This window comes from Oxyura jamaicensis, chromosome 6 (assembly GCF_011077185.1).
Source record: "Oxyura jamaicensis isolate SHBP4307 breed ruddy duck chromosome 6, BPBGC_Ojam_1.0, whole genome shotgun sequence".
NCBI lineage: Eukaryota > Metazoa > Chordata > Aves > Anseriformes > Anatidae > Oxyura > Oxyura jamaicensis.
In genome coordinates, this window is record NC_048898.1 from 8,786,031 (window position 1) to 8,805,940 (window position 19,910).

At 35.5% G+C, this 19,910-nt stretch overlaps 1 protein-coding gene and 1 long non-coding RNA gene across 22 annotated transcripts in view; one reads left to right on the plus strand and one right to left on the minus strand.

Annotated features, from left to right (window-relative positions):
* The window catches only part of LDB3 (LIM domain binding 3), a 118,380-nt gene that overhangs the window by 84,635 nt on the left and 13,835 nt on the right, over positions 1-19,910 (plus strand). For 11 of the 21 annotated variants that reach the window (XM_035329596.1, XM_035329601.1, XM_035329598.1 and 8 more), the window contains 6 exons: positions 3,042-3,077; positions 4,767-4,973; positions 8,588-8,758; positions 10,349-10,456; positions 15,093-15,140; positions 17,870-17,997. In XM_035329596.1, the coding sequence (XP_035185487.1) occupies positions 3,042-3,077; positions 4,767-4,973; positions 8,588-8,758; positions 10,349-10,456; positions 15,093-15,140; positions 17,870-17,997 (698 nt within the window). The remainder of the gene's footprint in view (positions 1-3,041; positions 3,078-4,766; positions 4,974-8,587; positions 8,759-10,348; positions 10,457-15,092; positions 15,141-17,869; positions 17,998-19,910) is intronic. The other 10 variants (XM_035329607.1, XM_035329610.1, XM_035329605.1 and 7 more) reach the window with 9 other exon arrangements.
* Positions 1-19,910, minus strand: part of LOC118168898 — a 75,310-nt gene that overhangs the window by 30,815 nt on the left and 24,585 nt on the right. The window lies entirely within an intron of this gene.

The window sequence follows — 19,910 nt, forward strand, 5'->3', positions numbered from 1 at the left end:
TTCTGATGCCTTTGGATCTTCATTACAGATCAAATGATTCTGTCTCTACATTTTAGTGGAATAGCAAGTAGCTGTTAAGGGGAAGATAGATGGAAGGTGGATGCACATTCTCAGAATCTCGATTTGCTTGTTACGTGTACATGACTGGAAATCTTTTTACATTTGGTTTCCAAATATAAAATGGTAAAGTGTTCTGCTGCCCAGTACATACAGTTCAGATTCATCAGAATCAGTCATTAGAAGCTCTCTGAAGTTTCTCCCTGTCTTAGTGTCCACTAGAACGCACAAGCTGAATGAACATAATGCAAATGAACTTTGCATTTTGTTACCACAACTGATATAGCCCTTGCTATTGTGGGGGAGGGAAGGATTCTATTTGAGTCATTCCATTCACTCTGTCTTTATGACCATATCACATAGCAGAGCTTTATGAGAAGGAAACATTTTGTAGCTTCCACTGTATAACATACCGAGTTACTGGGATAGACAGTCTGCTGCATACAGAAGTCTTGTTTGAGACGTGTCCAATATTTAATGAAAGCTGTGGGAGTTGGAGTGTTCTCTCAAATAGTCATTGAATAAGGCCTTTCTATCAAAAGACTTTTAGCTAGGGACCTAAAGGGACTGTAGGGAGGGGAAAAAAAAAAAAAATTAATATTAAATCTTGCCCAGGTAGCTCAAAACTAGTGTCATTTGAGCAGCCTGTGTAACCACAAAGATACAAACTGTTCCTAATATTCTGAGCCAATTTATTTCATGTAAAGGTATCCAGTTTACCAAGCCTTTCCCAGCGATGTATTTGACTCAAAAGTAAAATGAATTCTACATTTAGTTTGCAAAAACAGTTGAATGAAAAATACGAAAATGTATTGAATTTCCAAATTGAATAGCCTGTTCTTGAAATACGAGTATCTCCAATAAAAGACAGATCTGATCTTGACCCTTTCTCACTGTTAGCAGAACAGGAATTACTCCTGTTGACTGGGAAGATAAATAGTTTGTGAAAGCAAACCCTTGAGGAACTATTGTGTGCCTTTTGAGCTTGTCTTTCTTTTACTCTCCGCCTTTTCCTTTGCTTTATTCTGTGGAAGTATGTTTACTATACATCTCTCTCTATCTGTAACCTTCAAAACTCCCCCTGCCATTGTCATTCAACATTGTCCTATACTGATATGCTCAGGGAAAAAGCTTTTGTAAAATCCCAACCTTACAGTCAAGTGACATTCTTCTGCGTTTTTCTGTATAGCCACAGCTAGGAGAGCGGAAGAGTTTTGATCAAATTAATAGTAACACCAGATGCTTAATGCTGCTTCTGCCCTACCACTAACTGCTTGCTTTTTGCTCTTGCCTATATTTTTTCATGAATATTTGGTAACACTGGAAATAAACAATGCCTTATTCTCTTTTGGCTGCAACTGTGTTTTTTTTAAGTCTGGTGCATGATTATGGCTCTTGGTATGCTAACACTTTCCTATCCTACCTGTACGCCCCCCCAGTTTCTAATCCATCCTCCCCCACTTTGTTTCAGCCTGGCTTTCCAACACAGGACATTCCAGTGAACTTGCAGCTTGGTTACCATACAGATAGTGTTTGGTTTCTCATTGCTTTAGAGTGGTGAACAATTCATCTTATTAGGTGGTATTTATGTTCAAGTCAAGTTCTTCCATTCTGACCGGAGTAATATTCTTAGACACATCTGATGCTCATTTCAGATCTACTTCTGTGTTTGAAAGTCTGGCTTCAATTCATTTATTTTGGGGTTACGTTTTAGTCAAGAGCTTTTAAAAATTGGGAGGGTAGAGAGTATCTATGCCCAAATCTTTGTTGATGGACTGGTGTTTATTACCTTACTGGTGCTAAACTAAGGGAAGTGTATGTGTGTATGTATGCATGTGTATATAGATAAACACAGACCAACATATAAAATACTACTAATAATGTGGAAAATACTAAGAACAGTCTTTGAAACCTAATTTAAGGCAATGATTGGCACTCAGCAAAAAAAGTTAAATAAATTCTTGTATTTCTTATATTGAAGAACTTTTCAGAAAGGAGGTTCAGTTGGTTAAATGAGGGCATTTGCTTTGTGTCTTGTAATTTTAGATCCCAGTTATGGAAAGTGCTCTAATTTGGCATATTTTAACTTTAAACATGCTGAAATTTCAGCACAATTTATTGACTAAGAAAAGATGTAGCCCACCATATTGCAAAATATTGAGACTTACCTCAGTTACTTAACTCAACTGGATTTCAAACATAGGAGTCTAGAGCTTAAGGATTATAGTGTTCATGAAAATACCCATATGTTAAACTTCTTCCACAACTATGCAGTTGCTTGCACTTAAACTGATCATTTATTTCTGTAAGCATGTGTGAGTGTTTACAGGATAACAGCTTAATGTTCTGTCACTGAAATTGAGGTGGACTTATTTCTCACTTCTGAAGGGATGACTTTTCTTGTTTCTAATCAATCTTAGAACTGAGAAAACTAGTACTTATTTGGGCAGGACAGAGAACTTTTAAGTGAGGCCAGACATATACAGTCCATCAAATGTGAGTCTTTGTTAAGTATTTAATTCCTTATCACTTCATAGTACTGGATCCTTGAAGACTGCCCAAGTCTGATTTTTACCAATTGGAGTTAGCATCAGATTATGTTTTGCTGGAATAAAATTGTATTTTTCTTTTAAAAGCGAACTTTAAGTCAAAATTATGCCTAAAATTATATATATAGATAATGCCAGATTTGTAACTTCATTTTTCTTCATTTTTCTTTAATATTAAACAAGTGAAAAACCTCACAGGAAGCTTGCAAATTCAGTGGGTTTCACTTGGAGAGCTGAAGGTGTTTCTCTCAGCTATATTTACAAGCAACCACTCTAGGATGCTTTTGGCAACCAAACATTTCTCCTCAATTCATCTTCTTTTGCCCTGTGTGGTTGGTTTTCTTTGTTGTTGTTTTTGTGTTTTGTTTTTGTTTCCCCCCACCACCACTTAGAGTTGCATTTATTTTATTCATATGGTATCCCCTCCTTTCACAGAGACAAGGAAAATGTTGCAGCAGCATCAGAAAACAGGTAATGTTTGCTCTGCGTGTTCTGTTTCTTCCTGTTCAATTTGCCTCCACTTTACTCATATTGTTCTTACCTCAAAGCCATATGAAATTTGTACAATTTGAGTGGACAAATAAGGATAGAGGTCGCAACTAAGGTTTTGGGGCATTTCTTTTTAATGTAGAGTTCAAATTTCTATGAGATGGTAGCAGACTATGAAACAGGGCAGGGAGATCAACTAGCTCGACTTATAAGCCTGAAAAATGAGAAGCTTTTATCAAGTCTTGTTGAAATGGAATGTTGCCCGTTTGGGATTTTAAGAACAATTTCCATTTTAAACTTTGTCTAGGTTGTTCAAGATACTTTTAAGATCAAAGTAAGAATCTTTTGGGTATTGTGAGAACATTTTTAAATCTGATTCTTGCATATGTTGTTTTATCCTTGCTGGGCTTTGAGGTTCAAAACATACCACTGTAAGTAACTTCTTTCAATTCGTAAGTGGTTTTCTACCAAAGAATCTCAGCACACTTTGCAGTTACGTATAGAAATACATCTATAAAGGTACACACAAGTACTGGAACAAAGGAAATTAATGTGATCAATTATTTAATGGAGCAAAGAAATGCCTCTTATTAGTTCATGCCATGAAACAATTTTTACCTCACTGCTTTTCTGTCTTGTTCATCCCTCCATAAACAGTGCACAGCTACTTTGTTTTTAAGACTTCTCGCATTTGAACAAAGGTCGCATAGAACTAAAATCCAAGTGTAAGCATTATCCTCACTAATGTCACGAGCAATGGTAACTGGCACTTGGAACAATAGGTAAAATAAGAATTTTGTCAGAAGAATGAAATAAAACCCTTGATTCCTGCGTAACAAGTGTATATAAATTAAATTGAAAACCGATGTAACACGTTAGCATTTCAGTAGCTGTTTGACTTTTGCAAAACCATCTACAGGACTGTGCAGCTGCTCCACTGAAATCTCTTCTTTTGGATTTTACCAGGAACAGTTTCTGATGTATGACTGGTGTTAGTGTCACACTACTTTGCCTTAATCTTGCATGGTTTGTCACACCATAGCTTTTCTCCACATCCATTATCATCACAGCTTTGCTATGTGTCTTACTTTGATATGCCTAGCAATATGGTTTCCAGATTTAACACAAGGTACTTCTCGGAGTTCTTAAATCCTTTCCTGGTCTTAAGCTGTAATGAACTATCAAGCTTTGTCACGATTTCAAATGCAGTACCATGATGATCTCCTATGGTGTAAGGAATTTAGGGATACAAAAAGAGGACACTGCAGATTTATTTACAGATTTAAATCTTCCAGGAAAAAGAGAAGACAGAAAAACGAAGCCTTCATTATTAAACCCAGACTTGATTTTTCAGTTAAGAGGTTCAGCACCTTTGTTAGTCTTCTCGTGTGGCTCTCCTGCCCCAGCTTTGCCTGCTGCATACAAATAATAACTGCTGTCTTAAAGGGACAGGTATTAGTGTTCTAGAGTGCTGCTTTATTTAGCATGGATAGAGAACACCAAGTATCTCTGAAAACAACAAAAAAACAAACAACCCTTTTTCTGTTAAAGCAACCAGCTTCTATGGCTGGAATTCTCCCTCTCCCTCAAAAACTTGCTATTATCTAGGAATTTGGTGACATGATAACAAATATCTCATTTACAAATTCCCTTGTAATCTTTGTTACCCAGGCCTTCAGCTACTACGCATGCGCCACAGTATGTGACCTCAAGTATTTGGCATCCTCCTCAGTCATGCACCAAGGATGCCAACACTGACAATGCTAAGCCAGTGGCCTCCAAGGGGTCTGTGAGGCTTGGAGCGGGTACAAGTCAGAGGGAAGCCAGTTTCATCACTACTGGCCAGAAAGTCCCTCTAACTTCATCCAGTAATCAAAGGTACACTGTGACGTGTAACTGCGTAACTGACCTGGTTTGGAGCTTTGGAATGGTTTGGTAATAACAATCTCTAACTCTTCCAGACAAGAATGCCCACGGCCTAAAAGGCAGATGTGTAAGTTCCATAAATTCCAGCAACCTCAAGTTCCCATGGATTTTACATGTTAAAGTGACACTCTTAAGGATTTCATCTAGAATATACAGGCTAGAGCAATTAAGCACCTTCTGCAGAAAAGCAACAGCTGATACTATTCACTGTATTTCTACAAGCATTCCCATATTCAAATGCAAAATTCTTCCACGGTCTTTCTCTAAATATCTTCTCCAGCACTTTTTTTTCTAAAAATGCTAATGTAAAACAGTTAAGTTTTGCCTATTCATTTTGATTTTGTCCCTTATATTTTCAATTTTATACAAGAGATCTGTTGGATGACTTGAAACAAAAAGGACTTCATGCATTACAAGGAGACCAAGTGCAGCTGTAATAATCTATTAGATTATTTGGACAGAAAGTCACATAATTTAGGACTCTACTGAGATCACAAGGAGTCATCTGCGATTTATTTTCAATGTTTGAGTGCATTTGTTGCTCTGTTTCCTCATTACAGTTGTTAACCATTATTATCCTCTTAACCTCTACTGATCTGTGTTACTTTTCATGAGTGAAAATCAGTTGAGAAGAGTATGTGTTTGTGTTCATCCACTTAACGTACTCACATCATGCATTTTATGTTTGTTACAAATACAGAGATGTTTCAGAAGATACATTTCCTTTGATTTTTCTTAAAATGCAAAATACTGTAAAGAATAAAAGTGTACAGAATACCTGTTTAAAATAGAAAGCAAACTTAATAGTGATGCTCTTAAAATAGATGACTTTTTTATAAAACAGCATTCACATTTGCTAACTCTCAAAATTCTTCCACACCTGAATAACTTTAAAAATAAAAATAATAAATTGAAGTTCTAGAAAGGAGGCAATTTGGGGAAAAAAAATAAATGAATATCTACATAAAATATCTATTTAAAATTCATAGTGGGTCAATTAAAAACAGTCAAGTTAGTCTGAATTATTTTCTATAAAAAAGAATTAGTTACAACTGTACACATTATATGTAGTACGATCACCCTGAGTTTTAAGGTTTTTATATATTTCATTTTTATCTATTCTACTTCCTTTTTCTGTTAAACAGTTAATGTGTTCTGCCCTGCAGGAATGTGATCAAGCCTCTAACATTTTACTTGCATTAAAAATCTATTACAGCATGTAAGATAAAATTTCTATTTCTCTTATTTTTTTAAAGGTATTTCAGTATATTTGCATTTAGTTCATATCTGTTTGTCCAGTTGACATCTGTCTCCATACAGGTCCTTGTCTACATACATTCTCCTCTTTTCCTCTTTCCTCTTTTTTTTTTTCTTCTTCTTCTTTAATATGTATCAATGAGTATGTGTTTTGGTTAACATTTTGGAGATTGTTACAACATATAAGTAACCTCACTATTTTCTTCTATTTAAGGTATAAAGTTTTGATTCTTTTGATATCTGTAGCAATTTTCATTTCAGTGGAAATAGACAAAATAGGTGAAATCATTGTTTGTTTTTAGGACATGCATGAAATTCCATTATAAAATGGAATATAATGTTGTACAGTTTGTCCTTTCATGTTTGCTCAATCAAAGATGTGTAAGTACAAAATTTTGAGTCAACATGTAATGTGAAAATTCCAGCGCCCGCTGTTGCTGAGGGGAATTGTGCGAGTGTTCCTTTACGTTAAAACTCAGTAATAGACTAGCCTATGATCCATAGCTGTGATGTGTAAGATACAGCTACTTTGCTACATAGCTATCTAATTGATGCAGTATTAATGAAGTGGAAAAAATTACAACCTAATGCAAATGCATCAGGAGGGATAGTTAATCTTGAATTTAAATGCAGATTATGATGAACAAACTTTTGCAAAAGTAATGCAAAAGTTTTTCACATACTGATTTGAAATCCAGAATTGCAAACAGGATGAGTATGTTCAAAAGTCCACTTGCTATGTTTAATTGGTGGATGTAGCAAAGATGCTTCCGTTTCAGCTAATCAAACAGTAAAATACTTAGCTGAAATAAGAGCTAAGATTCCATCACTTAGATTACCAAACCCACAGAACAAAGTGTCATATGAGAGGAGGACAGGGGAAATGGGACAGTCCCTTGAAGAGCCAGGGGTATCCTGAATTGTGAAGTACTAAACTCTCATTCTAGCTCCTGAGGAGTACGACTTGTAAGATCAGTGTTTCTGAGAGAAGCAAAAGAGAATATTAGACAGAATGGCTGAAAGACAGAACTCCCCGCTCCCCCACTGAGAACTTTTAAATGACATAGTGATTTTTTTTGTTTTATTGACAACTAAATAATGAATATACATATTACTCTCCTTTTGTTAATATCCAATTCATTGACACAATCAGCAAAGACCTAGAATCTTGTAAATCCATCAAAATATATATATTTTTTTCATTGGATGCTAAGAAGAGCTAGTGGGAGACAAACTGAACCTCACAGAAGATTGTTTCAATTTTTAACTCTAAATTAACTTTCAAGGTTGTTTAATGGATCAACTTTACCTGATTTGTCTGTCTGTAACAGCTGAATAATACTTTCCAATCTGAGTGATGGTGTAAGGCTAAAATATGTTAACGAGCACTGCACGCTCACATAGCAAGCAGTGCAAGACGTTAGCAAAATGGCCACAGGATGCAAGACTAGACTTTGATCATTTAAATCTATTTTGCAATCAAAGATAACATGGAACAGAGAAGTAAAAATGTTTATTTTATCTGTGCCACAAGAGGACCCCAAGGATAACTCATGCTCATCACCCAAGTGGTTTTAAACCTAGATAATAAAATGTTATGCTACTTTTTTTTTTTCCATTACATATTCTTCTTATGTGTAAAAAGGTGAGGTGTCTTATCATTCGATAGGTTGGCCAGCATAACATGCAGTGCATTTAGGGCAGAGATGAGCTAACAATCAGTGGACTCCTAAATACATCTTTCCAGTACCTATATGGCAGAAAACTGACTGAAGTCAGCACAGAAGTGTGCTGACTGTATCTCTAGACTTTCAGAACCTGCAGGAAACCTGCTGCTACAAAACTATAATAATATCCCTTAAACTGCTTTTCTTCATCTAATTAGGAGGTTTACTCTTTAATGTAAACTTCAGCTCCTGGAGTAATTATTGCATGAAATTTATCCTAACTCACAGAGTTTGTGAAAGAGTCTGTACAGCTATCAAAGTACTGCACGCCACACTCCCTGTTGCTGGAAACAGTCCTCTTCAGTGGGAAGAGGACTTCAGTGTTGTATAAGATCTGGGATAAATTTCAGTCAGGACCAAAAACTGCATTACAGTCTTAACTGCTCATATGAAAAGGCCTAACAAATGTCTTTTTTATCCTCCGCTGCCCCCCCCCCCCCCCCCCATTATTGTGCTTTTCTCTCAGTAACACAGCCTGCTACTATGTTTGCAGATTCAGGTGCAAACATAGGTTTCATGCTTTACATTTAAATATGCATTTTTTAAGATGCTTCTTGTTTTATTTAATTTAACTCTAATTAGTATCCCTGTTGAGCATGCTCCGGTGTCTACCAGCTCTGCCTCTGCTCCTGCACCACATGCTTCAGCACATCAGCCTGCTACTGCTGCTCAAAATACAGCCAGTCTGATGACACCGCCAGCAACCACTCCCACCTCAGTAGTGCAAGAGTCTTTCTCATCCTCCTTCCAAAGGTAACGCTTCGTTGCTTTTTCCTTTTGCAGATGTACCCCTGTATGGCTCTGGAAATGCTGCATACACATTCTAAACTTAAGAATGTTGTATGTACATGCTGTAGCCTTTTTATATGCTTTTATGTATTTTTGATTTTTTTTTTCTTATTTTAAAGTACGTTCATGTTTGCAAAGAACTTGCAAAATAAAACTGCCCTAAAAATATTTCTTTAAAAATAGCATTGTCTGGTATATAGTTTACATTTTCAAAAAAACAACTTTGGAGTTAAAACTGAAAGTGTTTTTTCACTGCTTGTAATAAAACCAAAACAACATCTCACAGCTTGTCTTAATAGCATTTCTAAAGTATGACATGAAATGGAAAATTCAAAAAACATATAATTTACTCATGTGATTGAGCTTATCATATTGTAGCAGATGCCAGTAGAACAGGATGGACAGTGACCAGTAAAACCACACATCTTATGATTGAGTGCACTGAGTATTAAGTCAATTCATCTCTAATAGTTTGATCTACATTTTTTTTCTAATACAGTTCAGTTATAGAGCTAATGTGAGTTTCTAGGAGTTATAGTGGTATATCAGAAGCGATCAGACTCAGTCTGTGAAGAAATAAATGGGATTTATGCTGCTGTCACATTACAGTAGTTTTGGGGATAGTAAGAGTGAAATTTTGCTGTATATTATTCATTCTTCTTTGGGTTTTGCTACATTAATATTCCTAAAATGTTTATATTTTATCATGCTTTTAAAAATCCAAGGAAAAACACATAATCAGTAATACAAACTCCTTTAAATAAGTGAGATCTAAGATGTAGTCTGCTGTATGTTAGAATTCTGTAAATAGATTTGGAAGTCTTCTTATCTCTCTTTCTTGTTTAATTTTCTCTATTTCACTTAAATTATATATGTATACCAACTACTTAGTTTTTCACTTCAGTCATTTTTTTCCAAATCATCACCTACTGGATTCCAGTGCTTTTATTTCCAGTGCAAGAAAACCAATCATCCAGCCAGCAAAGGAGGTTTGAATAAGGTATTATACTGTAATTCAGAAGTGTGCTGAAAGTCATGTCACCTGAAATAATGATATGGCTTAAGCAATTTTATCCCGTTGTTGAAACTGTAACATGAAAAAAATGAATTATGTAATACGTGCCTCAAAAACAAATGCCTCTACCCAACTAATCATGCCAATAACTTTTAAGGAAAATTCTTTATCTGGTATTGTTTTCATATTAAAATGTTTAGCTTGAATTCAGACTCAAACATCCTCAGATCTTGCAGGTAAAAATATGTATTGTTGGTAAAAGTCCTGTCCTGAAGTATTGTCTGTCTTACTTTTCAATACATTCTGTTTTTAAGGTCTTTTACATTATGTGTGCATTTTGTCTTGTGTTCTGTAGGGATGTTGCTTGGTTGTGCTATTCTGTAAGTCTGCAGATGTACACTACAGAAAACCGGTTCCTGGTAACTATACAGCAGTCTTCTTGTACCTGAACTCTGACAAAGTTTGGTTCTGATATCATGATTTTCTCCCTGTGAAATTATTTTGTACATGCTTTCATGCTTTTACTGTGTCTTCTGCAGAGTGCTTGCAGCCCCCAGCTCTATTTCGCAACCTAAGCCTTTCCTTGGGTCCAAGAACATGTCATTAGCAGCTTCCACTATTTCATCTGCTATCTCATCTCAGTCTAGGTATACCTACAAGGCTCTTTTCTGATTCTTTTAATTAATTTGTTTTGATTCTGTATTAATCTCTCAAATTTAAGGTGTTCTGCTTTTTAAGAGATTGGTTTTGTGAAGAATATTGAAAAGCCTGACGTGTTTAATGGAATAGCCTTCTTGCTTCATCATTCACATTAAAACCCAGCTAGTAAACACCTAAGGTTTAGTCTTAGTATATGTAACCAAAACATCTTTTTAGATCAAAGGTATTTCAGGTGGTTGGTTTGTCCTGGTTTTGTCATCTTAAAATGAAAATGTGTCAGGCCTCAGTGAGGCCAGGCAGAAATGACAGAATTTTTTTCCCCCTCGTGGTCAAAACACAGGATCATAGTTTAAGCATCTGATGCACTTTCAAAGGACCACAGATCTCCTGTTATTACAGTCTTAGTTGTGGCTAATGAAAGACTACTGATAGGCAAAGATAGGATCTATCACAAGAAAGAATGCTGCTGTACTGACCCATTGCTAAGCTTTTTCTTAGCTTGCATTACCACTTTGTCAAGACTAACAGAGGAAAAAGCAGCAGATTTTAAGGTTCATTATCTGAATAGAGTCTTCACAAATAATGAAAAAGTGAGTCAGTAATACATTCAAAATGGTTATTACCCCAAGTGTTTTTTTACCTTAAAACAAAATGTAGTTAGGAATCACCCAAAGGTGTTGCTTGAAATGAACAAAGTATATAAGTTTGAAGACTACACATTAGAGGTAGAATAATCTTATTCAAGAGTATCAGAAAAAACAGCAGTTAAGCACTATGTACTGTTACATACTTGAAAGCATTTTGGTTAGCTTCACATCACTGAAACTGATGCAAAAATGAAATAGCTACAGAACAGAAGATCAGGAGAGTTGCGAGTTTTAGGATGTAAGCATGGCTCTTTGTTTCTATAATTCCCCACATGGAGCTGCTAAAAGATAAGCAAAACTAACTATTGGTGCAATTCCATATATTTGAGTGGAAGTACAATGGTCATATCTTACATCATGAATTTGGTGAATGTCACCAAGAATGTTACCCAGAATGGTAGGACAGAATGGAACAGTGACATCTAGTTTTTATGTACGAACTTGCAAAATTCTCAAGAGATTAGTTATGTAGGTAATTGATTTTTTTTGTGGGTATCCATCCTAAAATACTGTAAGAGGACCTAATTTTCAAGTTATGAGTGCTCAGTACATTTCAGAAGTAATTCTTACAATGTCTTTTTGCTCAGTTCTGTGCTCGGATTAGGCTCTTAAATGTCATTGGTATTATTTTATCTGATGTTTGTTTAACTAACAAATCTTTTTCAGTCAGTTGGAATGATCGCATAGCTTTATGAGAATAGGGTCCTATGTAGCTCTTCTAGGAGTCTGTTACAAGTCTCTAATAACCAAAAAAAGACCCTTACCTACTGAGCAACAATAATAATAACTGTGTGTATTTGAGCTTATTTATAACACTGGTGTGCAAAATCCATTTATTTTTTTCTGAGCTCCAGAAGAGAATCAGTTTTAGTATTTCTCCAAGCTAAGGACTGAAATGTATCCATCAGTGAGAACATGAAATCAAATTCAAGTTGACTATTTTGGCCAGTCAGTGGACATCTATTTTTTTCATCAGCCTATATCTTAGGACCCGTAGAAATCTTGATATGATAGGTGTATTTTTACATACCTGCATGAGAGATTTCCTTTGTGTTCTACTAACCTTAGTGAGAATTATACAAAAGAGCTAGTAATAGGTCTCGTGTAGTAGCCTGCATGTAGTAATACAGCATGTAGTACTTCTTATTTCTGCAGCAGTTTCATTGAGATTAGTATTAACTTCATAAAAGGCTCTAGCTCTTTTAAGAATAATTATTAGATAATGAAAAACTTTTACTTAGTGGACAACTTTGTAGCAATCCAGAAAGATAAAATCACAGATGCATTCATTGCATATATCACTTCCAGGGATCCATCAGAAGAACTGCAATAAAGTTTATTTTATTGTACACCCTAGATTAGAAAAGTTTTTTTTATACTTCAATGAAAAAAAAGGTATTATTCATTGATAATTTCTGTGTCTAGGTATCTAAGTATCTTGAATGAGCGAATATATTTCTAACAACTAATAAATTAGAGCAAGTATAACACTATTTCTTCATTCAGAATTATCCATTCCACTTTAATTTCACATGCCTTTCATTCAGCAAAGGGAAGCAATGTGAGGCCTTGAAGCTCTAACGTCATTTGTAATTAATTCATTTCTAGTTATGTATCAATACTTAGAGGACAGAGCCAGGCCCTTTGCAGTGGTTTCCTGTGGGATGATAGGAGGCAATGACTGCAAACTGAAAAAAAGATTCTGACTGGCTAAGGAAAAAACCTTAAGCCACCCTTCAAGCTGAGCAGGGCAACAGGTTGTACAGAGAGGCCAATTTTGAAGGTTTTCAAGACCACACTGGATAAAACCTTGAGCAACCTGGTCTGACCTCAGAGCTGGCATTGCTTTGAGCAAGAGCTTGGATGAGAGACCTCCTGAGGTCCTTCTCAACCTGAAAGCCCCTGAGAATCTATGAAAAACAGGTGTCCACTTCAGAGAGCAGTGTTTTAATCAAACTACTAAACGCTACTGTTCATAGCCAGCAATTATCTAAGTCAGAGATAAAAAATCTCCAGCAATCAGCTTTGTATTCCAGTGCTCTAAGATCTTACTTGCCAATGGATGACAGAGGTATCATGCTGACATATACTTCGTTATACAACGACGTTGTTATCAGCAGGCATATATTATTCTCTTAGGTAATATCTTTCCGGGTAGTTCATTAATGCAACAAGCCTTAGGACATAAAGGCAAATCAGAAACTTGTAAGACTTGTTAAAAATCGCTTCCCTGACAATCAGGTACGAGATGCAAATTTGCATTCTGTTGGAAAGTTATGTTGCAGCTGAAGTTCATTCTTTATCTTTGTGCACTAGTTTCATGTTTGTTTATTTTTAAAACTGCCACATATTACAGCTAGTGTGGTCTAACTAACGGCCTAAAAGGTGTTTCTAAATTAACTTATAATTCAAATTGTTGAGCATCTGATAGTTTTCATTTAGAAATCAAGCAATGCATTAGCATGAAAAAATGCAGATTTAAAAGCTCCGGTTTCACCTTGACATATCCCATTGGAGCATTACTGTAGTTCATATTTTATTTTGAACTAAAATTATATGGATAATCTCATTTACAACAATATACCTGTCTCGTAAAATATGGTCAGGCAGAATGAGTCTAAGGCTGTCCCACCATTGATCCCGTAGTTTTTTTTCTTCCTTCAGATACCTTAGAAAACGTCTATCAAGAAAATGCAGGAGGATTTCTTGATCAATGTCCTCAGCTATTTTAATCTTTTTTAAAGCTTGTTAGGTCAGTTTTATCTACTTCTATTTCTTACTTTTGCTTTTTTGAGCAAGGCTATACGTACACATAACAACTAACATGGGTAAAATCTTCATAATCTTCTTGAAGAAGGATGTTTGTAGTCATTAATCTTTAACTGATCACATTTCCCTTACTTTGAAACCCACAGTGTTAATCTTTTCCACTTAAAATCTTGCTTACAAAGAAGAAAGCACAGCAGGGGTCTTCTAAATAAGCCACAAAGCTCTTTATGTGATTGGTGATTCCATTGGGAGGGTAAAAGCAGGGCAACCAGTGAGACCAGCACTCTGGGAATATAAAAGCAGGAGAAGCAATGGAGAGTCAGGTTTACGGTTCTAAAAAAAAAAAAAAGTAGCGCTTGTGATTCTAGGGTCTGAATCCAAGCACTGTATGTCTGGTACCTGGTGGGGTTACTGTTAGTTTTGGCAAATGGGGCCTGTGTTCCTGTGTGATGTGATTGCTGCCACGCAGCTCTGCACTGCACTACGTTTAGACAGGACTTGTGTTCATTCTGAACCCTCTTGTTTCTCAGCTCATATGTTGTGCAAAGTCTTAAGTACTTGTATTTACATAAATGAATCATTTGTTCTGTAATGATAAGGGTTTCCCCAATGAAAAAAATCTACCTGTTCTCCCAGAGCTATGATCAACACACAAATAATAAATAGAACGGTACAGCAATGGAGAAATGGATTGTGATAGCTTGATGCTGCCATTTCAACTATTTTCTGCTTGTCATTTCTGCGGGGTTATCCTTGTTGACCCATAACTCTCTAGGAAATTTAGCTGAACGTTGAACATTCATTCATTCAAGTTTTGCTGATGCATAAATTAAGCTTATGATACTGAAAAAAAGAAACTTACACTTAATTTTCTGTGATAATACAAACTGATGGTGAATGTCAGACTCAGTGGTTGAATTAGAATTCCACAACTAAAAAGTAAACAAAACTGGATGACAGCAGCTCACAGAGCAATATACTCAGCTCATTTACTTGTTACCCTTATTGAGGTTTCACTATGATGCCCAGACTAAGTTAGGCAAAATGTAATGTAATACTGATCTTATATCTTTATAAATATGAACATGTTGTTTACTATAGCATTTACTAAGAGTAGCTCCTATTCATAAAGAAATTCACTATAGGACAAGATATCCCAATTTTCTTGTTACATTTTTTTTCAAATACAACTTTTGTCTCATTTTAGTATCAACCGGCATTCTTCCACCTCCATCAGCTACCAGTCAAAGAAGAGGTATAAAAATGTTTTGTGCAGCTACTCTACCTTGAAAGCATTTAACAGTTTATTGCTGCTAATAGGCATCTAGTGAAGTATTAACATGAACATCTGCTTAGAAATGTTTACTTTCTTACAACTAATAGTTTTTAGAGCCAGTGTTTAATTCATTGCCTGTCACATGCCATTGGCTGCTACAGATAAATTCAGTAAAGGTGCTTTCACTGCTTTTTATATGCCATTGCTTCCTGTTACATAAGAGCATCTTTGACACTTAGGACATATTTTTTCTTTTTCTTTCTTCTTTCATTCTTTTTCTCTTTTTTTCCTTATTTTTTTTTAATAATGATATGCTATTTCCTTCTCTTCAGCAAAATTCTGATAAATCTTTTAACTTCACTAAAACCCTTAATGATGTAGTATAACACTTTATTTCTCTGACAAACCTTTTTATCTTCCTTACTGTATTTAATATGCATCATATATTGGTAAAATATTTCAGCAATTGGCTTCTAATTTTGTCATGAATTTGATACTAAGAATACAATTCTTTTTGGTATTGTTTTTGTCTTTTTAACTTATTTTCCCTACACATACAAGGAAGTCTGGTAGCATGGTTTTATCATGCTATTAACTTTAAAAACAAAAAAACAAAACACTTTTCTTCATGGCAGTCTATCACTAAACTGGCTCAGAACTTCTTTGTGTTTTGTGTGTTAAGAGATGTTGAAATGAGTCTTTACACCAATGGACCTGCACCCCTGGAAATAGGCTTTCCTGACTCTGTGCCATTTTCAGATTAATGCTGTATGACACACATTATTTTAATCTCTTAATCCACATAGTAAATATTGATCACTGATGCTGTAAAGGTAAGTTTTTTTTTGTTTTGTTTTGTTTTTTTTTTTCTTCTGGTTTTCTGTCTAGTTTATCTTGAACAATAGATTTTTAAACAAGGAAAAATCTTCAGATACTGCATGTTTAGCTAAAGGCATTTTAATAGATGTGTGTGAAGTCAGCGTACGTGAAGTATCACTCTTGCTCTCTGTGCTACAGTGAGAGGAATGATTCTCTGTCCAGTGACCCCAAGTACAGTCTGTTCTTATGCATTATAGATATGGAGGGATCAATAGGAAGTAGATGTTACAAATGGAAAGTAAAAAGTCTTACTGTGCTTTGGTTGTTACAAAATGGTGCACAGTGAACAACAGAATTTACAGTAAATACAAAACCAGTGAAATAGTTTATCTTGGAGAGCCTGTTGGGCCAAAATGGACCCAAATCCAGCCCTAAGTCCTAGACAAGGTATAGAAATAACTAGCTATCATTATTATAGCAATAGCAATGTTTCTACATCTAAATAAATAAGCAAAATAAATCTGCTTGAGGCAGCAATGCTCGGCATACTAGATCTGTAGTATAAGCACTGTCAGAGCAGAAAAAAAAACTGTGTTTTCAGGATAGTTTTATTTTATTTAAAAATCAAATCAAAATTTTTTGTTTGTAATATATTTTTTTCAACCATTACTGGAAGGAATTTGCTGGTTTTGTCACAGGTAAAAAATATAATATGCTCTCCAGACTGAATCTGTTTCCGTTGTCCGGGAAAGTCCAAGCAAAGATTAATCATTGATCTTGCAAAGCAGGACATTTCTTCTCTTCTTACGCTTGCGAACTGTCTCTTACAGCCAAAGATGCTATAGAAATAAATGCTAAAATCTCAGCACAAATAGATAGGTATCTAGCTTATTGAGACCAGTGAAACAGAAAGGAAAAAGAGTAAAGCTATGTTACCACGGTAAGTATAAAAGATATTAAACACTGAATGGTTTCTGTTACTGCAGGGATCTCAGTATCTATCTGTTGCCTCTTCCGTGTACTTCCTTATTGCGTTCTCTCTTGCTTGCTTTGTTTGTTATACTCTTTTAGCAGTCTGTGAATCAAAATTATTACAAATAGAATCATCAAATAGAGCCATCCTATGTAACAAGCAAATAGAAGAGGCATATACTTCTATGTGCTAATATAATCAAACTCAGAATAGCCCGTTTGAGCCATAAAATGGAGAAAAAATGATTCCTTATTGATGTTTGGAACCCCGAGCAAAGGTTTTTAGTCAAGGGATGCAGCAATCACAGCACAGTATTGCATATCATGTGCTTTTCAGTTAGCTGAATCTAAGCATTAGAAAAGTTAACATAAATTAATCTCAGTCTAAATATGGAAAAGTTTCAGAAATCTTTTTTTAAAGAGCACTCTAATATTTTTGAAATGAGTACTATGCTTATATAACCTGTAGTTAGTAATTAAATTCCATAAATTGTGCTTCTGAGCCAGTATCTTTTAAAGTCAATGAGAAATCCCCCATTGATTTATCTTGGGCAAGAACAGGCTTGTTGGTTTGTAAAGGGCCAGAAAACCAAAACTTTCTGTGTGTGTTCCTTACGTCCGATCCATTCTTAAACTGCAAATGTCTTTAATAAATTTGTCTTATTCCTTCAGTAAGCTGTCTTCTGTGACAAGAGCAACTTGGCATTATTTAAACCCCTTATCCAGCTAATTTTTCTTTCTGAAGAATTGTCCAAGCCTTTCTTAGCAATGATTAATGAATCTCAAAGTATTCTCTCTGTAGCTATCAAGGACGATACCTTTGGCGTACTATGGAAGCTTCCAGATCTCTTGATTTCCTAATCAGTAACTTCTGCTGTTTATATATAAAGTTGCTCATACCTCCATTTTGCTTTTAGAAACACAACCCAGTCATATACACCAATGCCTGTTTCTGCAAGCTATGGTGAAAGTCCTGCTGCTTCTGCTGCTTCAAAACCAAGAGTTATCACTACTGCCAGCATAAAGCCCTCTGTCTACCAGCCAGGTAAGGAGACTTCCCAGTACTGAAATGTATGTGCATTTCTTTTAGAAAAAGATAATATGCATTTTTGCAATAGGACACACACACATCTAAAAAGATTTATATAGATGGAACCAAATGCTGCTGGATTTCTAGATTAGATTCAGATCAAGGATTACATTGTATTATGCTTTAGAGTGGAAAATGTGAAACGGAGGAGGAAGAAAAAAGCAAGGGAAAAGTCTCTAAGAACAATGTGTGACCCAAACTTTTCCAAAGAAATGCATTTGTAAAATAGCCTAGTGCACCCTTTTAGGAATCCCAGGGCACTTCAGAATTGATAAACTATCTGAAGAATGTATATGTCAGGAAGGAGATGAAATTAGTGAAGTAGGCTATTTGCAAAATAGATAAGGCCACATATTAAACCTCTAAAATTCAGGCTTATATTTGGAATAAAGAATGACCTGTTAAAATACTTATGCTATGCTTCCGTTTCCCGCAGATTCAATTACTGGATGAATATATTTGATTATTCATTTGTGCGGAAAATATGCTCCTTGATGTTATTTAAATACCCAGTTAAATTAATGTGTTACAAATGGAGTGAACTTCCAAAATCATTGATGACCAAAATGTGAACCTTCAAAATGAACAAATTACATGAGGCAACAGTATAAGTCTAAATGCAGTTCTGTTTCAAATTAAGTTTGTTCTGGCCTTAACAAGAGAACTAAAAAGTTTATATTTGACAGTCAAGTAAATATGAAAAGGCCAACAATTCAAACAATCTTAAACTGTTTTTTTTTGTTTGTTTGTTTTTTTGTAATGCTTTGTATCTGGACCTACTGAAATTAAACTTTTAAATTTTAAAAATTAAATGTTAAAATTTTACTTAGACATAAAACAGATTGATTTATCTTTGTATTTGATATAAAACGGTGAAAAAAAGCCAGTTTGGAGCTTTAACAAGCTATTTAGGGGTCTCAGAGTCAGTAAGTTTCACTTTCTCCTCATTTGATTTTGGTTAGGCGTGTCAGCATATACTGTTCTCACTGAAGTCAAATGTTATGACTTCTGTGGTGCAAAAGAAGGAAAGATGAGAACAGAGGATTTATTTTAGTAAGATGGCTCAGAGCAAACTGTGGCATGTCAAAGTATCTCCTAAATGAACTGAATAATATAAAATCACACACTAATTTGGGGGGAAGTGTAAACCGGTTTACACAAACCTGCCACAGAAATAAATTAGAAGGTATACCTATTAAGGAAGAAACTGACTGTTGAATTTGACTTGGAATAAGAGGCAATGTTTTTACTTTCCACTGTGATGGGCATCTTCTTTGCAATACTTTATATCACTGGTTTTGAGCCCCACTGCCTCTCAATGATGGCTTAAAATGCACAGTATGGAAACTATGTTCTGTGTTACTGTATATAGTGAATGCATTTCAAATGTATGGGTTGCCTGCCTGTATGTAGGAAGTTCTTATTTTGAAGGCACAACAAAGATAAAACGTATTCCAGAAGACAAGAGAAAATTCAGAGTAATACATTACATAAATTACAAATGCAAATAACAGTAAAGAGTTGGCAGAGAAAGAAACAGTAAGTCTCTCTGTATTTTTTAGAAGTTTAGAATAGAATAGTTCAGTTGGAAGGTACCCACAAAGATCATCAAATCCAATTGCCTGACCATCTCAGGGCTAACCAAAAGTTAAATTACTGAGGGTATTGTCCAAATGCTTCTTGAACACTGGCAGGCACAGGGCGTCAAACACCTTGATGGGAAGCCTCTTACAGTGTTTGACCACGCTCGCGGTAAAGAATTTTTTCTCGTGCCCAGCCTGAGCCTTCCCTGGTGCAGCTCGGTGCCACTCCTGTGTGTCCTGCCATCAGTGACCAGGGAGCAGAGACCAGCACCTCCCTCTGTCCTG